Here is an 18951-nt window from a genome sequence, read left to right on the forward strand (position 1 = left end):
ACGATGAACGCTTTTCTTGCGCATCTGTCCGTAAATGCTGCGAAATTCTCTCCTCCTTCTAATCTTTCAGCCCTCTTTCCCCTTGACCCTGTGCAGCTTAGCCAGTCGGGCGGAGCATGGTGAGTCTCCCCACCATTTCCTTATGACCACCCTCTCTCTCTCTCTCTCTCTCTCTCTCTCTCTCTCTCTCTCTCTCTCTCTCGGAGTATTAAGCCCCACAATCTCATTTATTTTTGTGAAAAAGTATGTGCCAACTTTGTTGTCGTAAGTTTGAAGTATGCAGTTTATAAGAGTTTATCAAAACATGATTACAGGAACACAATAGACAGCAGAGGGCGCTAAGTTCAGGTGGCAGTAGCGGGAAGCAAGTTACAAACAAGAAGAGAAATGAAAACTCATTGAAAGATGATTTAGGAATTTTTTTTCTCTATTGATCGAGCAAAGTGAGCAGGGTTAACATGCGTCAATGAATTGAAGGGAATGAAGTTGCACGTGAACACATTATTCAGCATAACCTGAAAAGCATGGTAATTATTATGAGCAGATAAATAATCAAGTTCGAGTAATTTTTTCTTCGTATAATATTAATATTATTATCTCCATTAATGTTACAAGAATGCGTAGGCGCAGTGGAGACAGACGCGTGGCAGGACTGTGGAAAATGGCACGCCTGTCTGTGTCATACTTTAGGCTGACGCCAAAGTAGAAACGTCACAAAACCATAGCGAGAGTCAGCGGGGCACGCAAAAAGCGAGGGAAGAGACACTTGCAAGAAGCGCACGCTCGATTAAGAGGGCCAAGTCCAACGGCTTCCTTCAGTTGGCCGTGAAACCGGTTTTCCTCTCCGAAGACGAGAACGCTGTTATTCAGTTTCGCATAGCCATAGGCGCTGTCGACGAGGGAACGCTTTGAGCAGTTTCTATTAAACCGGCCCCCAGGCACCCGTCGGTGTATCCAAACTTGGTTGCAGCACGCCGCAACACAAAAGTGCTGCGTAGGCTGCGGTAACCTCGCTTCGGATTGTGACGTAGTATATTTTTTGCACTGGTGTGAAGAGCGAAAGCAAATTCAGCCGAGAATAAGAAATGAAACGTTGGGAAAGTCGTGTATTCTCGCCCGTGAACGGTGAGTGGCCAGCCTTTCCACTTCTTGCTGCCCGTTCTGTCGGGCGCGTGATATAGGCGAGCAGGATATTTGTTTTCGAGGAGCGAAATTGTACTGACCGACAAGTATTTGCGACAAGATGATGATATAATAATAAGCTATAGGGCACATAGCCAGCTGGGCCATCACAATTACAGAAGGGGTGTCAAGGGAAGGGAAGTGCAGCCGAGGACGGCAGAAAATTCGGTGAGGTGATGAAATCAGGAAATTTATAGGAGCGTAACTTGAAATCAGTTTGCGCAAGACAGGGGTGATTGTAAATCGCCTTCGTCCTGCAGTGGACATAAACATAGGCCCATGATGATGATGATGATGATGATTGTAGCCACTGCGATTCCTCAGTGGCTATGGAGTTGCGCTCCTGAGCACGAGCTCGTTGGTTTATGCCAGGCCGCGGAGGCGCCGCATTGAGATAGGGGCTTGATGTAGAAACGCTGCAGTGGGTAAAAATATGTCACTGGGAGCGCGTTATAGAACCCGATTGCCACAGTTAATCCTGTGTCTGCTACGGCACTCCACTCAAAAGGAAAGGCGGGTCAACAAAAGGCGACGCGAAAGAAGACGAAGTCGACGGGCATGCATTGTAGATGCAATATATGTGCTGAAATTGGAGCATTAAAGATTCCCTTATGCCATGTTGCATAAGGGAATGACATTTTTTCTGTATTATTTGCATTTTTTTAGTTACATTGTGAGAGCCTAGATTTTTTTCCGGACTCTCTTTTATTCATGGCTTTTCCTTCATTCTTCTTTCTATTTTCTCATATATCTTTCGCGCCCTAGTTGGCGTTGTTTTCCTTCGCGTCGATCTTGATGAACACGCCTTCCCCCCTCCCCCTTTATGTTTAATCAAGAGGACAGTAGGGTCGATTCTGAAGATTGTGCCGACAACAGTGCCACGTGGTTAGTTTTTTTACTATATTGGCGCTAATTGCGCTATTATACTGTTAATTTTACCTCCTCTGCCTTAATTATTCCTTCTTGTTTCGTTGAGACATACGACGCCCTGGAAGCGCAAAGGGGCCGTCCTAAACCAAAAGGCCAGATAGACACCCAAATGCTACGTACACCAACACCCGTGGGAAAGAGCCGAAGAAGACCGTGTCTTCAAAATAATCCAACATGAACGAGCCGAATCTGTATGCGGGGGTAATCATTTTTCAGGTTTATCAAATTTTGAAAAATGAACTGTAGCGAATATCATATCTCTTGTTCTATAGCTGTACTGATCAGAGGGGCGGACATTACTTGCATGAAAAATCGAAACGCATATTTAACTAATAAACAAAAAATACACAAATTCACTTCTTAAATAATCACTGTACGGCACACACTGTGATTTAAGAATAGCAGCCGGTGAGTTTTTCAGGCGTAACCACCTGAAATGAATTCACAGAACGACACAAATTTGGAGATATGCGCCATTAAGCTCGCCGTAAAAATGCGCTCCTGGTCCGCTTGCTTTTACAGCGAAGCTGTATATGGTTAGGGTTCCGCGTATTTTTGTTCTCCGTGAACAAACAGTATCATCATCAATGGCTCATACCCACATAAGGCAGAGGCTACAAGCACTACGGAAAGTGCAGCAAACAGCGCATATATTCTTTGTTTTGTTTTGAAAACATACATATACACTTGAAAGGAAAGGAGAAGTGAGGAGCAGCTGCCACCGAAAGGGGCACAACGCCTACCTTCTCTATAGAAAGGAAACGACATTATTATTATTATTATTATTATTATTATTATTATTATTATTATTATTATTATTATTATTATTATTATTATTATTATTATTATCATTATTATTATTATTATTATTATTATTATTATTAAGTATAGAAACATACAAAACACAAAGGAAACCGGGAGGGAGCAAGCTGACAAATGCTACCACGAGGGACACAACGCCTGCCTGCCAACTCTGTCGGGAGGAGGGAATGAAAAGAGGAGAAGAGAACAAGATAGGAAACAAAGAAATAGGATAGAAAATATGAAATAAACAATCGACAGAGCCACGGGCGAAAGAAACTAGGAACATGGAAAAAATGTCTATAAACAGGAGGCCTACACCAGCTTTTTGCATGAAACTTAGCAAGGCTCTATGAGCCTGGTCGCGTTTAGCAACGCTCCCTCTGAGAAACAGAAAATCGTCAAGGGTCATACACTTGAGACCAATCCGTCCATATTCCTTAATTAACAGTGCACGTTGTGTGACGAATGCGGGACACCACAATATAAGATGTTCAAATGTCTAACAGAAGCCACAGGACGTACGCGACGGCCTGTCCACACGTCCTTGACGATACAAACGTTCGCGCGCCGACACAGAGCCAACTCCTAATTTCACTAACAGTGCTCTGGCACTACGAGGCAAGCCACGACCACGTATACGGAGAGGGAACGATCCGTGTACTACACGCTGGTCTGTTTGCTGCTTTAGAAGGTATCGGCGGATTAACCCACGGGGCGTTGTCAATCCAGAAACGTAGGAAATCACGCATACAACATGCAGAACAGCATACGTTTCAATAAAGAATAAGCTAAAAAAGAAGCATCAGTACCGCATAGTTGATTATGTAAGGCGCTCGTGATAGCGATGCGAAGCACGTAGTGCTCCCTGCATTCGTTTAGCGTTAAAGATTACTGTTTCGCAAGCTGCCACGGTGACGTAAGCTATAGACATGGAGTGCAACGTCCCAGCCTGTCGTATATGAAATAACCCGCCTAGGAACTGATTTCAGTGTCGTTGCAGCAACGCTTTGAGCCGTGGTGTGCTGTCAAAATTACGACTACTCCCATTCCTACCATTGCTATAACACTGCACTATCAACACTATATACTCTAAAGCCATAAAGCATTGCATACCACCCTCAGCAGTTGTCGTGGTCGTTTTCAACAGCTTCACTGGTCACGCAGCTCCACAGAGTGTACTGGCTCACGTTTTTCTTTTTTTTTAACAAAACGTTCTTGTATGCATTGAATCACAAAATTAACTGGAACGCCCTTGTATTCCGTCCGACCCTTTGCGAAATACTATCCCGAAATCGGTGTCATCCCGGATATTAATTTCAAGTCATTTCGTTTTTCCAACTCACCGGCTACAATTCTTAAATTAGAGTATGTGCCGTAAAAGAAGTTAATTAAAAAGTCAATATGTCAATTAGTCAAATGTCCGCCTCTTCGAATATTCCAAATCAATGAGAAGAATTATGCTAGCTGTCACACGCGATTTTTTCCAAATTTCCGTAAAACGTAGAAATCATCACCATGTATAGAATATGGCCAATTGAAAGGGCTGGCCTTATAAGACGTGTGGAATGAGAATGGAGAACTGCCCTTGGCAACCTAAATTATTTTTCTGCGCCATATGTTAGAATTCAGGTAGTTGAATTTCAGTGAATGGACAACGGTTCCGTAAATGCTTAGAACTTATTTACGAGAATAAACACGATATTCGCAGAACAGATTACGAATATCAGATAATATTAAATGCTGTAGCGATGATGTTGCATAAAGTTGGGGCTTGGCTTGGCGCGCAAGTACAGAAGCTGCGTTGAATAAAATGTGAAGAATCAGTTTTTGTGGCTAAGCACGTGTCTTTTTGTATCTTAGTGCGAAAAAACAGCGACAATGATGAACGACGGGAGAAGAGAGAAAAAGTAATAAAGAAAAAGTTCGGCTGCTTGCGTTAACTAAATGGCTGCCTGCGGTTTGCTTCGTTCGAGAAAGTTTTCAACAACATTGGTTAAACAGGGAATAGATTAGGGTGCTCCATGCATCTCGGTTTTCGTTTTTCTAAGCTTACGTGCACTTGGAAGGCGCACAAATCGGGACGAAATGGAAACGGCGAACGAAAAACGATGGCGTTTTTTTTTCCTTTTATCTACTTAGTCAGCTGTGGCGCCGAACGATTCAGCCGGCTCAAACATGCCGTAAAATCAAGGACGTCCATGGAACTGGAGAATTTTGCGCTGCGTTTGCGCCTATAACTGGGCCTTCAGCGCAATCGCGTATATTTATTTTCGAATTTTTCTATACAAGCGAGAAACACTGCTTTGAAAGAAAGGGGACAAAGCACTTCAAACGACGTTATCCCGTTTAGCTCTAACAAAAGCCCTATCCTTGTAAACAATTTAGTTTGGGGAAACTGTAGACTAAACAATAATTTTAAGCATGTACAAAGTCTGTTGCCATGCTGCATACCGAAAGCTCTGGTCGAAAATACTGAAACTGTAGAAATTTGGAAAGCAATGGCAACGTGAGCTCAGTTTGAACAAAACTGGAGGCAGTCTCCTCGCAGGCAAAGCATTCCGAACCAATGTCCACGGCTTTTCATTGTACCTTCCTTCAGAGCCAGTCGAAAAACAGTTTAAAGCCATACCGTTTCACCCGGAAGGCAGATAACGACTGCAGGTTAGGCGTTCGGTTTAAGCGCTGACCTGCCTTGCATCGAAATAACGAAGGTATCCACTAGACAGTTACGTTTACGTTTACGGATATCGGGACGACGCGCAGTCCGAAATCCGGATAAAGGAATCGCAAGCCATGCTATGCTGCATCTTTACGAGACATCGTAGAGCACTTTCTAACACGAGTGCGGAACGGGCAAAAGCGCACACTGTAGTAGTCAGAGTATAGTAGAATGGCAAGCGGTGCTAAAGGCGAATACCGACAGTTGGCTGCGTCCCTTATATATCTCTGACGCAGGATTATCACAATGGGTGTTCTTCGAAGAGATAGCTTAAATATACGCACTGTGATGTTCTTCCTCGTTAGAGCTTTTCTACGCATCAATGCGAAATACCGCTGCAGCACCTCTTTTAGCTCCCATACCTCTCGTCGCAAAACATGCTTGTAATCCGAATGTCAAATTGTTGTATGTTTTACGTATCATTTTCCGGGCTTTTACAGCAATAAGTGTCGCCTACGCTTGGGCTGCTTCGGCTAAGTGTCGTTACGGTATAGGTTAGGCATGACGAAACGCTAACGCCCTATACCTGTGCTTGTCAAGCATCATCTGAAATCATGCTGGCTTACTTTTCTTCTCTCGGCACTGTTTCCTTGACAATTAAATGAGAAGCATTTATTGGTGAATATTTGCCACTTTGACAGTATCTATCTAACCGCCTACGTCTTGGTGCTCTCATGGTCGTGTCGGTAACTTGGTATGTACCAAAATTGGCATACTATGACAAGATTGTATGATGAACACAAATAGAACGTAAATGATCGGTCGTGACATGAATATCAAGATATGCCTGTCATGTAAGTCATGAAACATCCGCCTACGTCTTGTTACGTACCAAAATTGGCATAGTCTGACAGAAAGTGTATGTCGTACATAAATGATTGGTCATGACATGAATGGCACTACATGCGTGTCATGTAAGTCGTGAAACAGGCGCCTACGTCGTGGTGCCTTCATTGTCGTTTCGTTAACTTGGTAAGTGCCAAAGTTGGTATATTATGCCAAGAGCGTATGACGTACATATATTATAGGTAATGACATGAATGTCATGATATGCGTGTCGTGTAAGTCATGAAACAGCCGCCTACGTCTTGGTACGTACCAAAATTGGCATAGTAGGGCAAGAATGCATGCAAACATAAATGATAGGTCATGACATGAATATCGCGACATGCATCTCATGTAGGTCATGAAACAGCCTCTTATGTCTTGGTGCTCTCATGGTAATTTCGTTAATTGGTAGACTCTCCGCACATTGCTTCGCATAACATCGATTCTCACAGGGCGTGGGAAATACTGGGTTTTTTTTACGTGCGCCTATTTAGAATAATTATTTCTTTTACCCTGCTTCCTACCGACCGATTCCTAGCCTATCTCTCTTAGTGGGTACACGCCATAGATTAGGATCATTGTAATCATCACCTTGTTTGCTGCCGCTCGAACAACTTAGTGTGAACGCGGTTGGGTATTCGGATCCATACGCTCTGAACGCCACTCTTTTGTTTTGTAAGTTTTTATCTTATGCAGCTATAAATGTAGAAATCTTTCTCTCTGTCCCCTCCAACACACACACACACAATGAAGTCTCATTCTGACTGGTGATTGATGACGATAGCAAGCAACACGAATAGATTAGATTATTAGATAGGTTTGTTTAACAGATAGATAGATAGATTAATATATAGATACATTAGATTACCAAATAGACAGGCAGATTAATATATACATACATTTGCTTAACAGACATACAGGCAGACGGATTAACATATAGATGGATTTGATTAACAGACAGACAGACAGATATATATGGATGGATGGATGGATGGATGGATGGATGGATGGATGGATGGATGGATGGATGGATGGATGGATGGATGGATGGATGGATGGATGGATGGATAGATCAGCGAAGGGCAAGCTTTTAAGATCCCATAAAAATATGGCACAATAAAGGATAATAGCACGTATGAAGCTTTCGTACTATGCTTCGGCCGGGGCTCGCTTATGGCTGTTCTGGCTTTAGTAGAAATAAGGATAGCAAGCAATTCTTACAATAATAAATGTCCGTAGGTGGGTGATACTTTTGTATATATACACTTTTGTTGAACGGGCAACAGTATATTGTCCTTACTGGAAAAGATTTTGCGCACGCTGTAAAAAGGCTCCGCCTGGTGAATTATCGGCATTATCTTTTGCTGCCAGAAATATGAAGCCAAAATATGCGGGGCTAAGTGATATGAAGAACGAAACAAGAGAGTGAATGGAGTGCAATCATTCAAATGCGTCACCCATTAACTGAAGCATCGTGCACGTCATAAGGGCTAAGAGCGTCGCAGTGTACCGGGTGATAATTTTTAAGTTTTATGGAATTTTGAAAAATCACCTGTCTTGTCTTTCTAATTCTTATAATTTTTGTCCTTGAGCTGGATTATTCGTTGAGGTGAACATTACTAGGACGATAAATCGAAACACATATTCGACTAATTATCAAAAATCACAAATTAACTTCTTTATTAAATATGTTATGGCACAAGTTGTAATTTGCAATTGTAGCCGGTGAGGTGGCAAGGCCTATCAACTTGGAATCAATTTCCAGAATGACGCCAATTTGGAGATCCGCCCCATTATAGTCGCTGTAAAAATGAACTGTTGTTCTACTTTCTTTCTTTAACAAAACGCTTTTTTACGCATTAAACCGCAAAAGTAATTGGAACGGCCATGTATTTCATCCTAAACTGTGGGAAATATTATCTCAAGACTGCTGTCATCCTAGAAATTCATTTTGAGTGGATACCTCATGCAAGCACTCCGGCTACAATTCGTAAATTGCAATATGTGCTGTGAAGAAATTAATTTAATTAGTGAATTTTTGGTGATCAGGTGAACAAGTGTGTTGATTTCTCGTGCTAGTAATCTCGGCCTCTTCGACTAATCCAGCTCAATGCCAAGAATTATGCTATCTGCCACAGGCTATCTTTAAAAATTTCATAAATGTTAAAAAGAACCACTCCGTAAAGCGCTGCATTCATGCAGCACTACATGCAGTCATTAAATGGAGGGAATACGCCCAACTAGTGACGATACGTCCGCGTAATAACTATTGACGCTGAGCTATTCTTGCGTGCAAGAGAACATGAAGAACAGCGTGATGCGGAAGGACTATTTAGAAAGCTAAAATATGACGAATAATATCTGTGAGTAATTATAGCGTTCACAAAAATAGCCGTAGTGATGTGTGATAGATCTGAAACGCCATAGTAATATTTCGTGCGTAATTTGTAACAATTATTCTTTTTCTTTTTTTATTGCTTTTTCCCTCTATCATCGCATTTCACGGAGCCCCATCTCCGCCGTCACATGGATCAGCCACTCGCAGCGACGGATAAGAATTCTATCAAATCGAAATAACAAAGCCCTTTCATGATAAAGCCTCAAGATGTTTTCGCAATATGTCTATTCCCGTGTAATCCTCGGAAGACCTGAGTGGAGATGAATTATTACAAACTAGCTTAGCTTAACGTATACCATTAAGAGGAAGCTTTAGCTCGGGTGATCCTATCGAAATACATGTAAAAGGAGTGTTCGTTTTTCTCGGCAACCACTGCACCAAATTTGACGAGGTTTGTTGCATTTAAAAGAAACGCGTAAAATCTGGTGACTGTTTGTTTCGATTCTTTTATGTAAGTCGTCAAATTCTTTATTAAAGGTTGGCCAAAATCGACAATTTTCAGAAAACGAAACTATCAAGTTTACAACTCTCTAAATCAGCAACGAAAAATGATACCACATTTCTGTGAATTGCATCTAATACTACATCTAAAGCGGACAAAATTGATATGTTACAGAAGAGTATTAAATAACCTTTTAATATAGAAATAAAGCTTTTGCAGAACCTTTTTTAACAACGCAAATTCCCGTGAGATACATACTGACATATTCAATTTGTCCGCTTTCAACGATCTAACGGACGCTGTTTACAGAACTGCGATATCTGTTATTGATGCAGAGCTATTAATTCGTAAGCTTCGTGCTTCTATTGTTTTTCAAGCCGCTGAATTTTTGCAAATCTTTTTATGAAAATTCAGGCTCTAAATCAAAATTCCGCTTCCAACAGTCACTATAATTTAACCTGTCTCTCTCAAATGCAACAAATATCATTAATATCGGCCCCGGCGTTATCTCAGAAAAACGTTTTTGCGTTTTACATGTATTTGAATAGGCCGCGTTGGAGTTGAGGCCGAGGAAAAGCTTCCTCTCAAGTCCGGAGTCATCGTTTTACTTTCATGACATATGCCTCTAAAGTACACTGGCTGCATAAACCAAAATTCAAAAAGTGCTCTGCTCGGGAATATGTGAAAAAGTTCTGTCCGCAGTGTAATATTGGGGGCTTAGGGCAGCTAGTCTCGGTGACAGCAATATACGCAATGGCTAATTCGACGTAATAAGAAGTTGCAAGCGCGAACCACTTGATGTGGCATAAAGAAAATCACGAAAAAAGGACAAAAGGAACAGCGGAAGAAAAGTGGCAACAAAAGCTCTCACAGGGTATGTTCTTTTTATGTAACCTCCTATGTAAGACAGCAGCGAAAAAGCAGACGAAAACCGAGAAACGCTTCGAGGCCTGATCGGTTGTCTTCCGTCCCCAATATAGTGCGCCCTTGCACCGAAAAGAGACAGCCGGTACTCCCGGGACAATTCCCCAGTCCCGAAGGCTAAGCCATACTCCGCATCGGGAGCGGTTCCGCTATAGCAACGCGATTCACTCTTGCTCCGTAGGCATCACCGTAGGCATCGTGGGGATTCTCTTCTATGCAAGGACGGCTGTCTATATCGACTGCTTGCGTGGCCGGTTGACTGTGCGGGCGCACTTTTTCATGGCGCTGATAGGGAAAACAGACGGCAGCTCTTGCGGACAACGCAACGATTCCCGGGTACGATGGCCTAACGGGATGCCGTCACTTTCAGATACGGAGCCGTTCGCCGTTCACGTGCAATGGTCAACCAATCTCGGTGATCTCACAAGCGGGCTCTCGCACTTTCGCCATTCACTTATTTTATTTATTTATTTATTTATTTATTTATTTATTTATTTAGTTAGTTAGTTAGTTAGTTAGTTAGTTAGTTAGTTAGTTAGTTAGTCAGTTAGTTAGTTAGTTAGTTAGTTAGTTAGTTAGTTAGTTAGTTAGTTAGTTAGTTAGTTAGTTAGTTAGTTAGTTAGTTAGTTAGTTAGTTAGTTAAATACTGCCGGACTGTAGTTGAGGCCTTACGCAGAAGTAGACTCGCAGTTGTGTATCAGAACATTCTCTACATGCGCAGAACTGCGTAACAGAACATGCGTGAAAATGCAGTGCGAGTACGAGAATACAAGAATTTGCTGTCACGTGCACTGTGAAGAATGTACATGTGAAATACGAGAAAGAGCAGCACGAGCTTTAAAATACAATCTTCGAAAAACACTAATCACACATTCGAGTACTAGTTTCACAACACAAACCTTGAAAAACATCAATTGCAGCAGTAGTTGTTAAACTATATGTAGGTGAAATAAAAGTACACGTACGAACAACATGAATATTACATACAGGAATGATCACATTCCTGTATGTAACATTTGGAAGAACATGAAGCTGTGTAGAAGTAGACATAATAGACGCCATGTGAAAAAGTATTAGCAGAAAGTTCACAGTTTGATACTTCTTTTTTTATTCTTGTACCCTAAAGGCCGTTTCACAGGCATTACATAGGGGTTTACATAACATTACACGTTACGGTGAATAAATAATGAAAACGAGCGCCATTTACTGAGAACAGAACTTGATAAAACCTACTGAAAGATACACTGCAAACACTAAGAACATACTAGAAAAAGTAGAACTGAAATGGTAGTGGAAACAATAGAGAATAATACAATTCCAAGCAGTCAGCACAATACAATTCTAACAGTCGGCGCGCAATAAGCACATCAATTTGCTAACAAAAGCGTCGTGGTTATTGACAGAAACGAATTCCGCAGGCAGCTTATTACAATTGTAAGTAGCAAGAAACAATGGCGAACGACGCATAAGCCTGCTACGAGCGATCTTCGGTTGTACTTTAAAGCCGTGGTGTTTAAAGCCGGTTGTACTTTAAAGCCGTGGGAAGATGCAATGTGCCGGCCGGTGTCCGGTGCTCGCTACGTGGAATCACATTATTGTGACTGCTATCCCTATATATATATATATATATATATATATATATATATATATATATATAGAGAGAGAGAGAGAGAGAGAGAGAGGGTGTTTCAGCGAATACTTTCAAAAATTCTTACACGTTGCCGGTGGCAATAGCACGATTCTTGTTCGTGAGGTGGTCTACTCGAAGCGGCGGACGCTACTTGCAATAAAAAAAATTGAAATGCATAAACGACTAATTAACGAGAATTCTCTAATTATTTTTTAACTAATTAACTTATGGCCCATATTTCAATTTACAAATTCTAGCAGCGGAGTTCGCAGGGCGGATCCACTTGCAACGAATTACCAGGGTGACACCAGTTTCGAGATATTAATTCCCAAACTTTGCGGAGAAATGCATTCGCGTTCTAGTTACTTCTGAGCTTGAATGCGCAAAATGACGTTTCGTTATTCTATTCTGGCCACACATCTCAGAAATGAACAGCGCAACATCAGTGCGATGATCTAGCGACGTTGAGTGAGTAAAATGCCCATGGCAACTATAGTAATGGCTTTTCGCACCTAAAAATTGCTACTTTATTTTGGATCGCCTATGTATACATGAAATGGAAGCCTGTACATGTGTACGAGCAAACTTCACCGGTTAGAGGGCGGTGCGACGCTCTCGAAAGAAAACACAAATAAGAGATAGGCAAAATGCTGGAACGGGATGGCCGCAGTAAACCCTGATTAGATGAAGCAGGCTGGGCGATCTATTTGCCACCGCACCGTTTCAAAAGGGATACCTGCTAACAGAGTTTCTTGCAATAATTACTAGAGGGACCTCTGGCACCGCAATAGTTCAGCCACCATGGTAATGATGGGAAGTACATGAATTTGTCTGATCTTTGTACTTGTGGATTCAGACGTTCTTGCGGCTGTGTTTATTGTGCTTTATCTGTCTTTATTGTCCTAAATTTCAAAGCAATCTGTGCTTTTTGAAGCATATATTGAAGCGAAGCTTGTATTGGCTCACAAGTTTCGGTGGCGTTGTGGTGGTCACGAAAAAAAAAAACAGTTGCTCACCGAGCAGTGCAGCTGTGGGAAAGGGTGGTTTGATGAGTTGACAGCTGCACCGGCACCGGAGCGGCAGTCATTTTCAAGGATTCCAGCTGCACAGGCGCCCGTGCTCGTCGTCGACGCCCCGATCCAGCCGTTAGAGCCGTTTCGCGCGCGCTACCACAGAGTTCGTTTCCGTTCAGTTCACTCACAGCAAACGGATGGGACGGCCACTCGTTGTGCGTTCGCCTGAGGAACAGGCCGCCGTCGACGAGCAGCGGCGAGAACTGGCCCGTGAAAGGGCTCGCTGTCGGCGCGTCGATCCAGCCGTTAAAGCCGCCCGAGCCCAGGCAATCTGACAGAAACGAAAAGAAGATCCCTAGCTGAGGTAGCGGGAAGCCGAAGCAATGTGATACCGTTTCCTGTAGGTTACTTAACCGCGTCGAAGGTCAGGTGCACGCCGGTCAAGCTTTGCTTACCCCCATTTTCCGGTAAGGGATGGGGTGGTCATTTTTTTTTTATATATGCGTTGCCAAGGCGCGGCGTGCGCTGAACTACAGATTTAGCCTGAGCTAGCGCACATTTATCGGTAAAATGTATGAGTGTTGACTGTTTGATATTGCCAATATTGACGCTGCTGCATCCGAAGTGTGTTCTACCATCACAATGAATGCGGAGCGCTACACGAAGAAATGTCGGGCTATGTTGTTCACTCCCCGTCACACAGGCTCCAAGAGCACTGCACGAGGAAAAATTTGTAGGTTGAAATGTTTTATAAATGATTATATGGGTTCAATGCTGTCTTGTCCGGTAAATGATGAGTATGAACCCATGGTGTCGCACAGAATTGTGAGTGCTTCAAGGACTCTGTGAAAAGGTTTTGCATGAACCGCTATATGGATAACTATATATTATGGCCATAGTACCTTCCGTCCCTCAAAAAAAATTTTTTTTGATCATCTTTACCAAATGCACAGTTCTAGGAAAATAAAATTGAAGTGGCTTTTGAAACTGCTCTCAGAATCTCACTTATTTACATCTTATTCTCTCAAGTTCTTGAGGAGTGTGCAGTAGCAACCGCCGTTATTGACATCCTAATTAGGTTCACTTTAAAACGCAGGCCACTCCTCTATATAGATTAACGACACGCTGACTCTCAGAGAAGAAAAGTAACAGCTCGCGTACAACGTGCGAAATGCCGGACCCTAAGTAATTTCAAACATTCGCGCCAAGTACCATAAGATCTCGATGCCCCTTCCGCCTCCGGTTATGATGTCATGCTTTCTTCTTTATTATTTTTTTCTTAGCAGAAGTTCTTTCCACGACACACCAATCGCGGCGGTTGCGACACGCCACCACTTTCTAAGACATGTGGGCTTCTGTGGAACCCTCGCTGCCAGCTTCCATGTATACCTTGAAATCAGCACGTTCCTCAGCTCGCAAGCGTCGTCCATGCGAAAAAACCGCTTTCGTAGTGGCATAGCAGGCATAGGTCGTCGCAGCTGCGCCTGCATGGTTCCACAAGCGCACCCAACTTGCGCCACAGAATCTGCAGCACCACGTGTCTTTTGTCGACCTTCCCCACCACCAACAGCTGCAGCGTACGCACTATCCCACCACTTGTGTCGCGGAAAGCACACCGCCACTACAGCCTCTGGTTTTTAACCGCCACTTGCTGCGGAGACACGCTGTGCCGCCGCTCGACAGCAGTTATCAGACGACAAGCGTATCTCATTGAAAGCCAGCGGAGTACGCTCTACCGCCTCCCGCCCTCCCCCTACCCCGCGCCCCTTCCCCCTCCATCTTCCTTACACCCCGCTTCACCTCCCTCCAGCCGAGGCAGGGCTGACAGGGCCAAGGCCGACGAACCACTCGAACCTTTCGCCCGTACTCGTTCCGAGCTCGTCGCGAACGCCGTCTCCTTGCGCTCGGCGGCGACGCCAGGGCGCAGTGCGCTGTATTTGCGCTTTGGGTCGAAGTTGAGTTCCAACTCGCAAACTTCTCACGTATACTAAGTGTTAAGTAACACGCGTGGCTGCGGGGAGCCTGACGGGGTTGACTTTGCGCCAGGAGTCGTCGGAGGACGTCACTCGCAAACATGGAGCGCCCCGAGCGCAGCACGTCGCCGCGCTTATTACGTAAGTTTGAAGATGAACGGTTTTTTTTTTTTTTGCTCTCGTTTAGTTGTTCTACAGCGCCCCCGGGCAAAACTTGTCTCGAGCGCGCGGGCGTGCAGAGTGCTGAGAGTTAAGAGAAATCGACATCTTCACCGCAAGTTCGGGGTTTTAGGCAAGGCGCACGTTCGTGAATGTGGTGTACTTGTACATTTAGCTGCACGTGGGCGCGCAACCTCTTTCAATTTACGCAACGCGTTACGAAATCGCGTTTCTTTCTCATTTTTGTTTCTGCCGCTGCAGCAGAAATTCACCCGCGCAAGATGGAGATGCACCTCCCCCCCCCCTTTTGGAGGCTCTATACAAGCCTATGAAAGGTCCTTTAAACAGAAATGGCGGTATACGTTCGTGACAGGTCCGCAATGGCCCCGTCGAAGCTGTTTGGACTGTCGGGAAATTGTAGAATCACAGTTCATTTGTGGAAATTTGGTCACATTACGGGTATTTAATATGCACAAAGAGGCCCCATACTTAAATACTCTATAGGGAGCTCCTGTACAAAGACAGCTACGACAGTTAGCAACTCAAAGCAGCAGTAGCAGATCGATAAGGGGCTGCAGAAAGAAGAAAAGAAAAGCGTTACCGGAACAAAATAACGCAAAGAATAAGAAGGTTTAGCTTATCTCATGGTAGCAAGAAAAATTGCAGCGTAAGAGAAGAAATGTATGGATATGAAAGAAGACGAGAGTTTATTCTTATTGTTACAAGTGAACTGATTGAAAAAAAAACGGATACAATAAACCTTCTCGTTATTCTGTCCATATTAAGTGCATTTTTACTTTTCTTTTAAATTTGAATATAGATCTTGCGTGTTACATTATGAGTGGCAGTGTGTCTCATATTAATATTGAAGGTAATTTTACAGCGTGTTTACCATATTTAGTCTCGACTCTCGGCAAAGGAAAAATGTTACTCGACGCAAATCTGGTAGTGCTATAAATCATTAGGTTAAATGGTTTACATGTTATCGGTGGTAGGTCATTATTCACAAGTCTAACGAAAAAAAATAAAACGTAAGTCGTATTTGGTGAGTCCAGAAATGGCAAGGATGTTGTTCTGTGTAGCAGGAGTTTTCCATTAGCAAAGTGTTGACTGCGAGCAATAATGCTCATGGCTTGCTTCTGAACTCTGTGTAGGGACATAATTTGAGCGTTGTATGTGTTTCCCCAACATATTATGCGATGAATAATATGTCAGTGAACAAAAGAGAGGTAAAGCTGCTATTATGACAACAGTCTTGCTTGTTTATCGACGCCTCAGGATTCGCTTTTTGCAGCTATCACGTGCGTTTATTACTGTCACACGTCCCTTGGCGTTCCTAATTGCAATCAAAATGACGAAACTTTGAATTAGAAGTGTTTCACTCTCCCACGAGCTGATTCTTCATTCATCCCAACTTTAACTGCACCCAACAACACAAGAAATGGCCTAGCTATACGAGACACGTTGATTCCGAAGATAAGTTCCGTCTTTTTTTTTCTTTTTTTGCAAAGATAGTACAATCGCCGTAAGAATCAACGACCGTTGCTCGTTCAACGACGGAAGGAGCGTCAGCGTAGGAGCAATGACGCAGAGCGCCGAAGAAGAGAGAGTAGCAGCAGACCGGCGTGCCCGAGGGTATTCGAGTGCAAATCACGGTGGTAGGCAGACGCGTGCTGAGACAACGTGGTCTCCAATAGAAGCGCGTGCTGGGATCCGGCATGAACGGGCACCTGTGCCCTTGCATTGAAAGCCGCGCTCTCGGGACGTCACTTCCAAAACAATGCCGAGGTGGAGCAGGCTGTGCGACTTTTCCTTGCATCGCAGGACACCGAGTTTTACCAGAGTGGTTTCCTAAAACGGATTGCACGCTACGACGAATGTCTGAATGTCCGTGGCGAATATGTTGAAAAAATAGTGCAAGGTGTATAGTTTGTGATGTCATGGTGTATCTTTTTTTTTTACAGTTAAATTTCCATGCGAAAATAAATGCCGAAATTTACTTTCGGAACGTTCCTTGTAAATTAAGGTGTAGTGAGATTTTGGAAAGTGGTATGTAAGAATTGAAATCAGTGGTGTCAATAATATGGTTAGCTTCTTTAAATGTTTTTCTATGGTGTTAGTTAGAGTTTGGCTGTTTATAAAGAGAAAGAGAGAAAGAAACGTTTATTATTCGAAACAGTGACCCGAGTGAGGCGCCCGGTATCACCCTAAGGTGGGAAGGCCTCTTAGTCCAGCAACCTTCTGTCTTCCACTGCCCTCTTGCCCCTGGCGACGAGTTGTCGTTGGTCTTCCAGGTCCCAGAGGGCGAGCTGGGCCTCCCACGTTTCGAATAGGCGGTTTGCTTCTATTGCTCGTTTTGCGTGCGTTTCTGGCTGCATTTCGCTGCCTTCCTGCCACGGGCATTCCAGGAACAAGTGCGCCATAGTGTCGGGTGCGTTGCAGAGTGGGCAGAGGTAGCCGTGTAGCGTCGGGTAGAGGCGATGCATTGTCGTTCCATGAGTATATGTGTTACTTTGCAGGCGTCAAAGGATCATGCTTTCATCTCTGCCGAGTTTAAGGTGCGGTGGAGGGCACACCTGACGCTCGAGCCTGTAGTGTTGTAATATGGCCGAATAGTTGGTGGGTACGGCCTCCGCCTCATCTGCTTCGGGTCGGAGAGCGCGTGGGGAGAGGGGAGCACGGCTGACGTGCTCGCGTGCAGCGGCGTGGGCCGATTCGTTCCCCTGTAGTCCCTCGTTTCCGGGTACCCACGTTACGCAGGTGTACGGGAGCGGAGTTTTCCGCCTTTTTAGCATCCTCAGTGCATCGGCATAGATGCGGCCCCTCGAGAAGTTTCTACAGGCGGCCTGAGTCGGTGAATATAATCGCAGCGTTTGTGCATGTGGTGGTAGCGAGAGCGATTGCCGCTTCTTCAACCGTTTCCGGGTTACATGCATTGGCGTTTGCGGATGCTAAATCGGAGCCTCGGGAGTCTACGACGCTGAGAGCGTGCGTAGCTCAAAATTTTTAGTAAGTCATGTTTCCGTATTTTTGTTAGTATAGATGTCGATTTTTCCCAAATTTATCTTTCTTGTCAAAGACTACTAGACACAGAGCTTCGAAATTTTGCAAGATGAAGGAAAATGCTATGCTATACCACTGGAATTGCAAGTATATCTATTTGTAGGTATGTAAATGAATTGAGGCAAGACAGATAACCTTCTTTTATGCTGTGCGACAGCCACTAGGATGTGCTTTCTTATTTGCTTACAAGACTTCATGTGCTTCATGTGCAGATAATAACTCTAGTTCCATATTTGTACGAGGCACTAACACAAATAACAACAAAGTTTAAATCACACAGACTCAGCGCTCTGAGAAAGATGCACATAAAGTGGTGTAAAACTGCTTGATATAGCAAAATAACTCAGGGTTAGTCTGTTTCGCTGTAGAAATTAGCGTAGCTTTCTTTTTTCTCTGTACATGCGGTCCTTTATTTGCTTTATTGCTTCAGCTTTAAGTTTGAAGTTGCTTTTATTTTTCCGCCAGCGATAGCGCATACCTGGAAGCATACAAATGTCCAGGAGTGATCTCTGTACTTTGGCACGCTTGAATTGTAGCATTTGCCATAAAACTCACGTGGTTCTTTGTATCGGTAGTTGTGTTCCCTCCATCACTGACACCGAAAAAGGCACAAAATTTGTTTCTGGCGGATGGGTGTACTCTCGGAAGAGCGCGTTCCACCACAAGCAAATAAAAGAGGAGCGAACGATAGCTATACCGAGACGTCCCTAATGATTGTAGAATGCATTACATAGAAGAAGAAAGTCCCAAAGAAAAAAACCGGAACTTTGCTCATACGCAAGTTGTTTTCATGTGATGCGAGCTTCGTAGGAAATTGAGATCCCACGACGGGGCATTTCCATTTGCCAGGCAACGCAATAATTAAAATGAAATAAATATGTGTGTT

General features: G+C 43.6%; 1 protein-coding gene across 2 annotated transcripts in view; it reads left to right on the plus strand.

Moving 5' to 3' along the window:
* The first annotated feature begins 864 nt into the window (after nt 1–864).
* Nucleotides 865–18951, plus strand: part of LOC142585535 (uncharacterized) — a 32082-nt gene continuing 13995 nt past the window's right edge. The window contains exon 1 of one of the 2 annotated variants that reach the window (XM_075696349.1): nt 865–1125. In XM_075696349.1, the coding sequence (XP_075552464.1) occupies nt 1086–1125 (40 nt within the window). In that variant the 5' untranslated portion in view covers nt 865–1085. Of the gene's footprint in view, nt 1126–14699; nt 14985–18951 lie in introns of those variants that run through there. The other variant, XM_075696350.1, reaches the window with a different exon arrangement.

The sequence above is a fragment of the Dermacentor variabilis genome, chromosome 6, assembly GCF_050947875.1.
Source record: "Dermacentor variabilis isolate Ectoservices chromosome 6, ASM5094787v1, whole genome shotgun sequence".
In the NCBI taxonomy this organism is placed as follows: Eukaryota; Metazoa; Arthropoda; class Arachnida; order Ixodida; family Ixodidae; genus Dermacentor; species Dermacentor variabilis.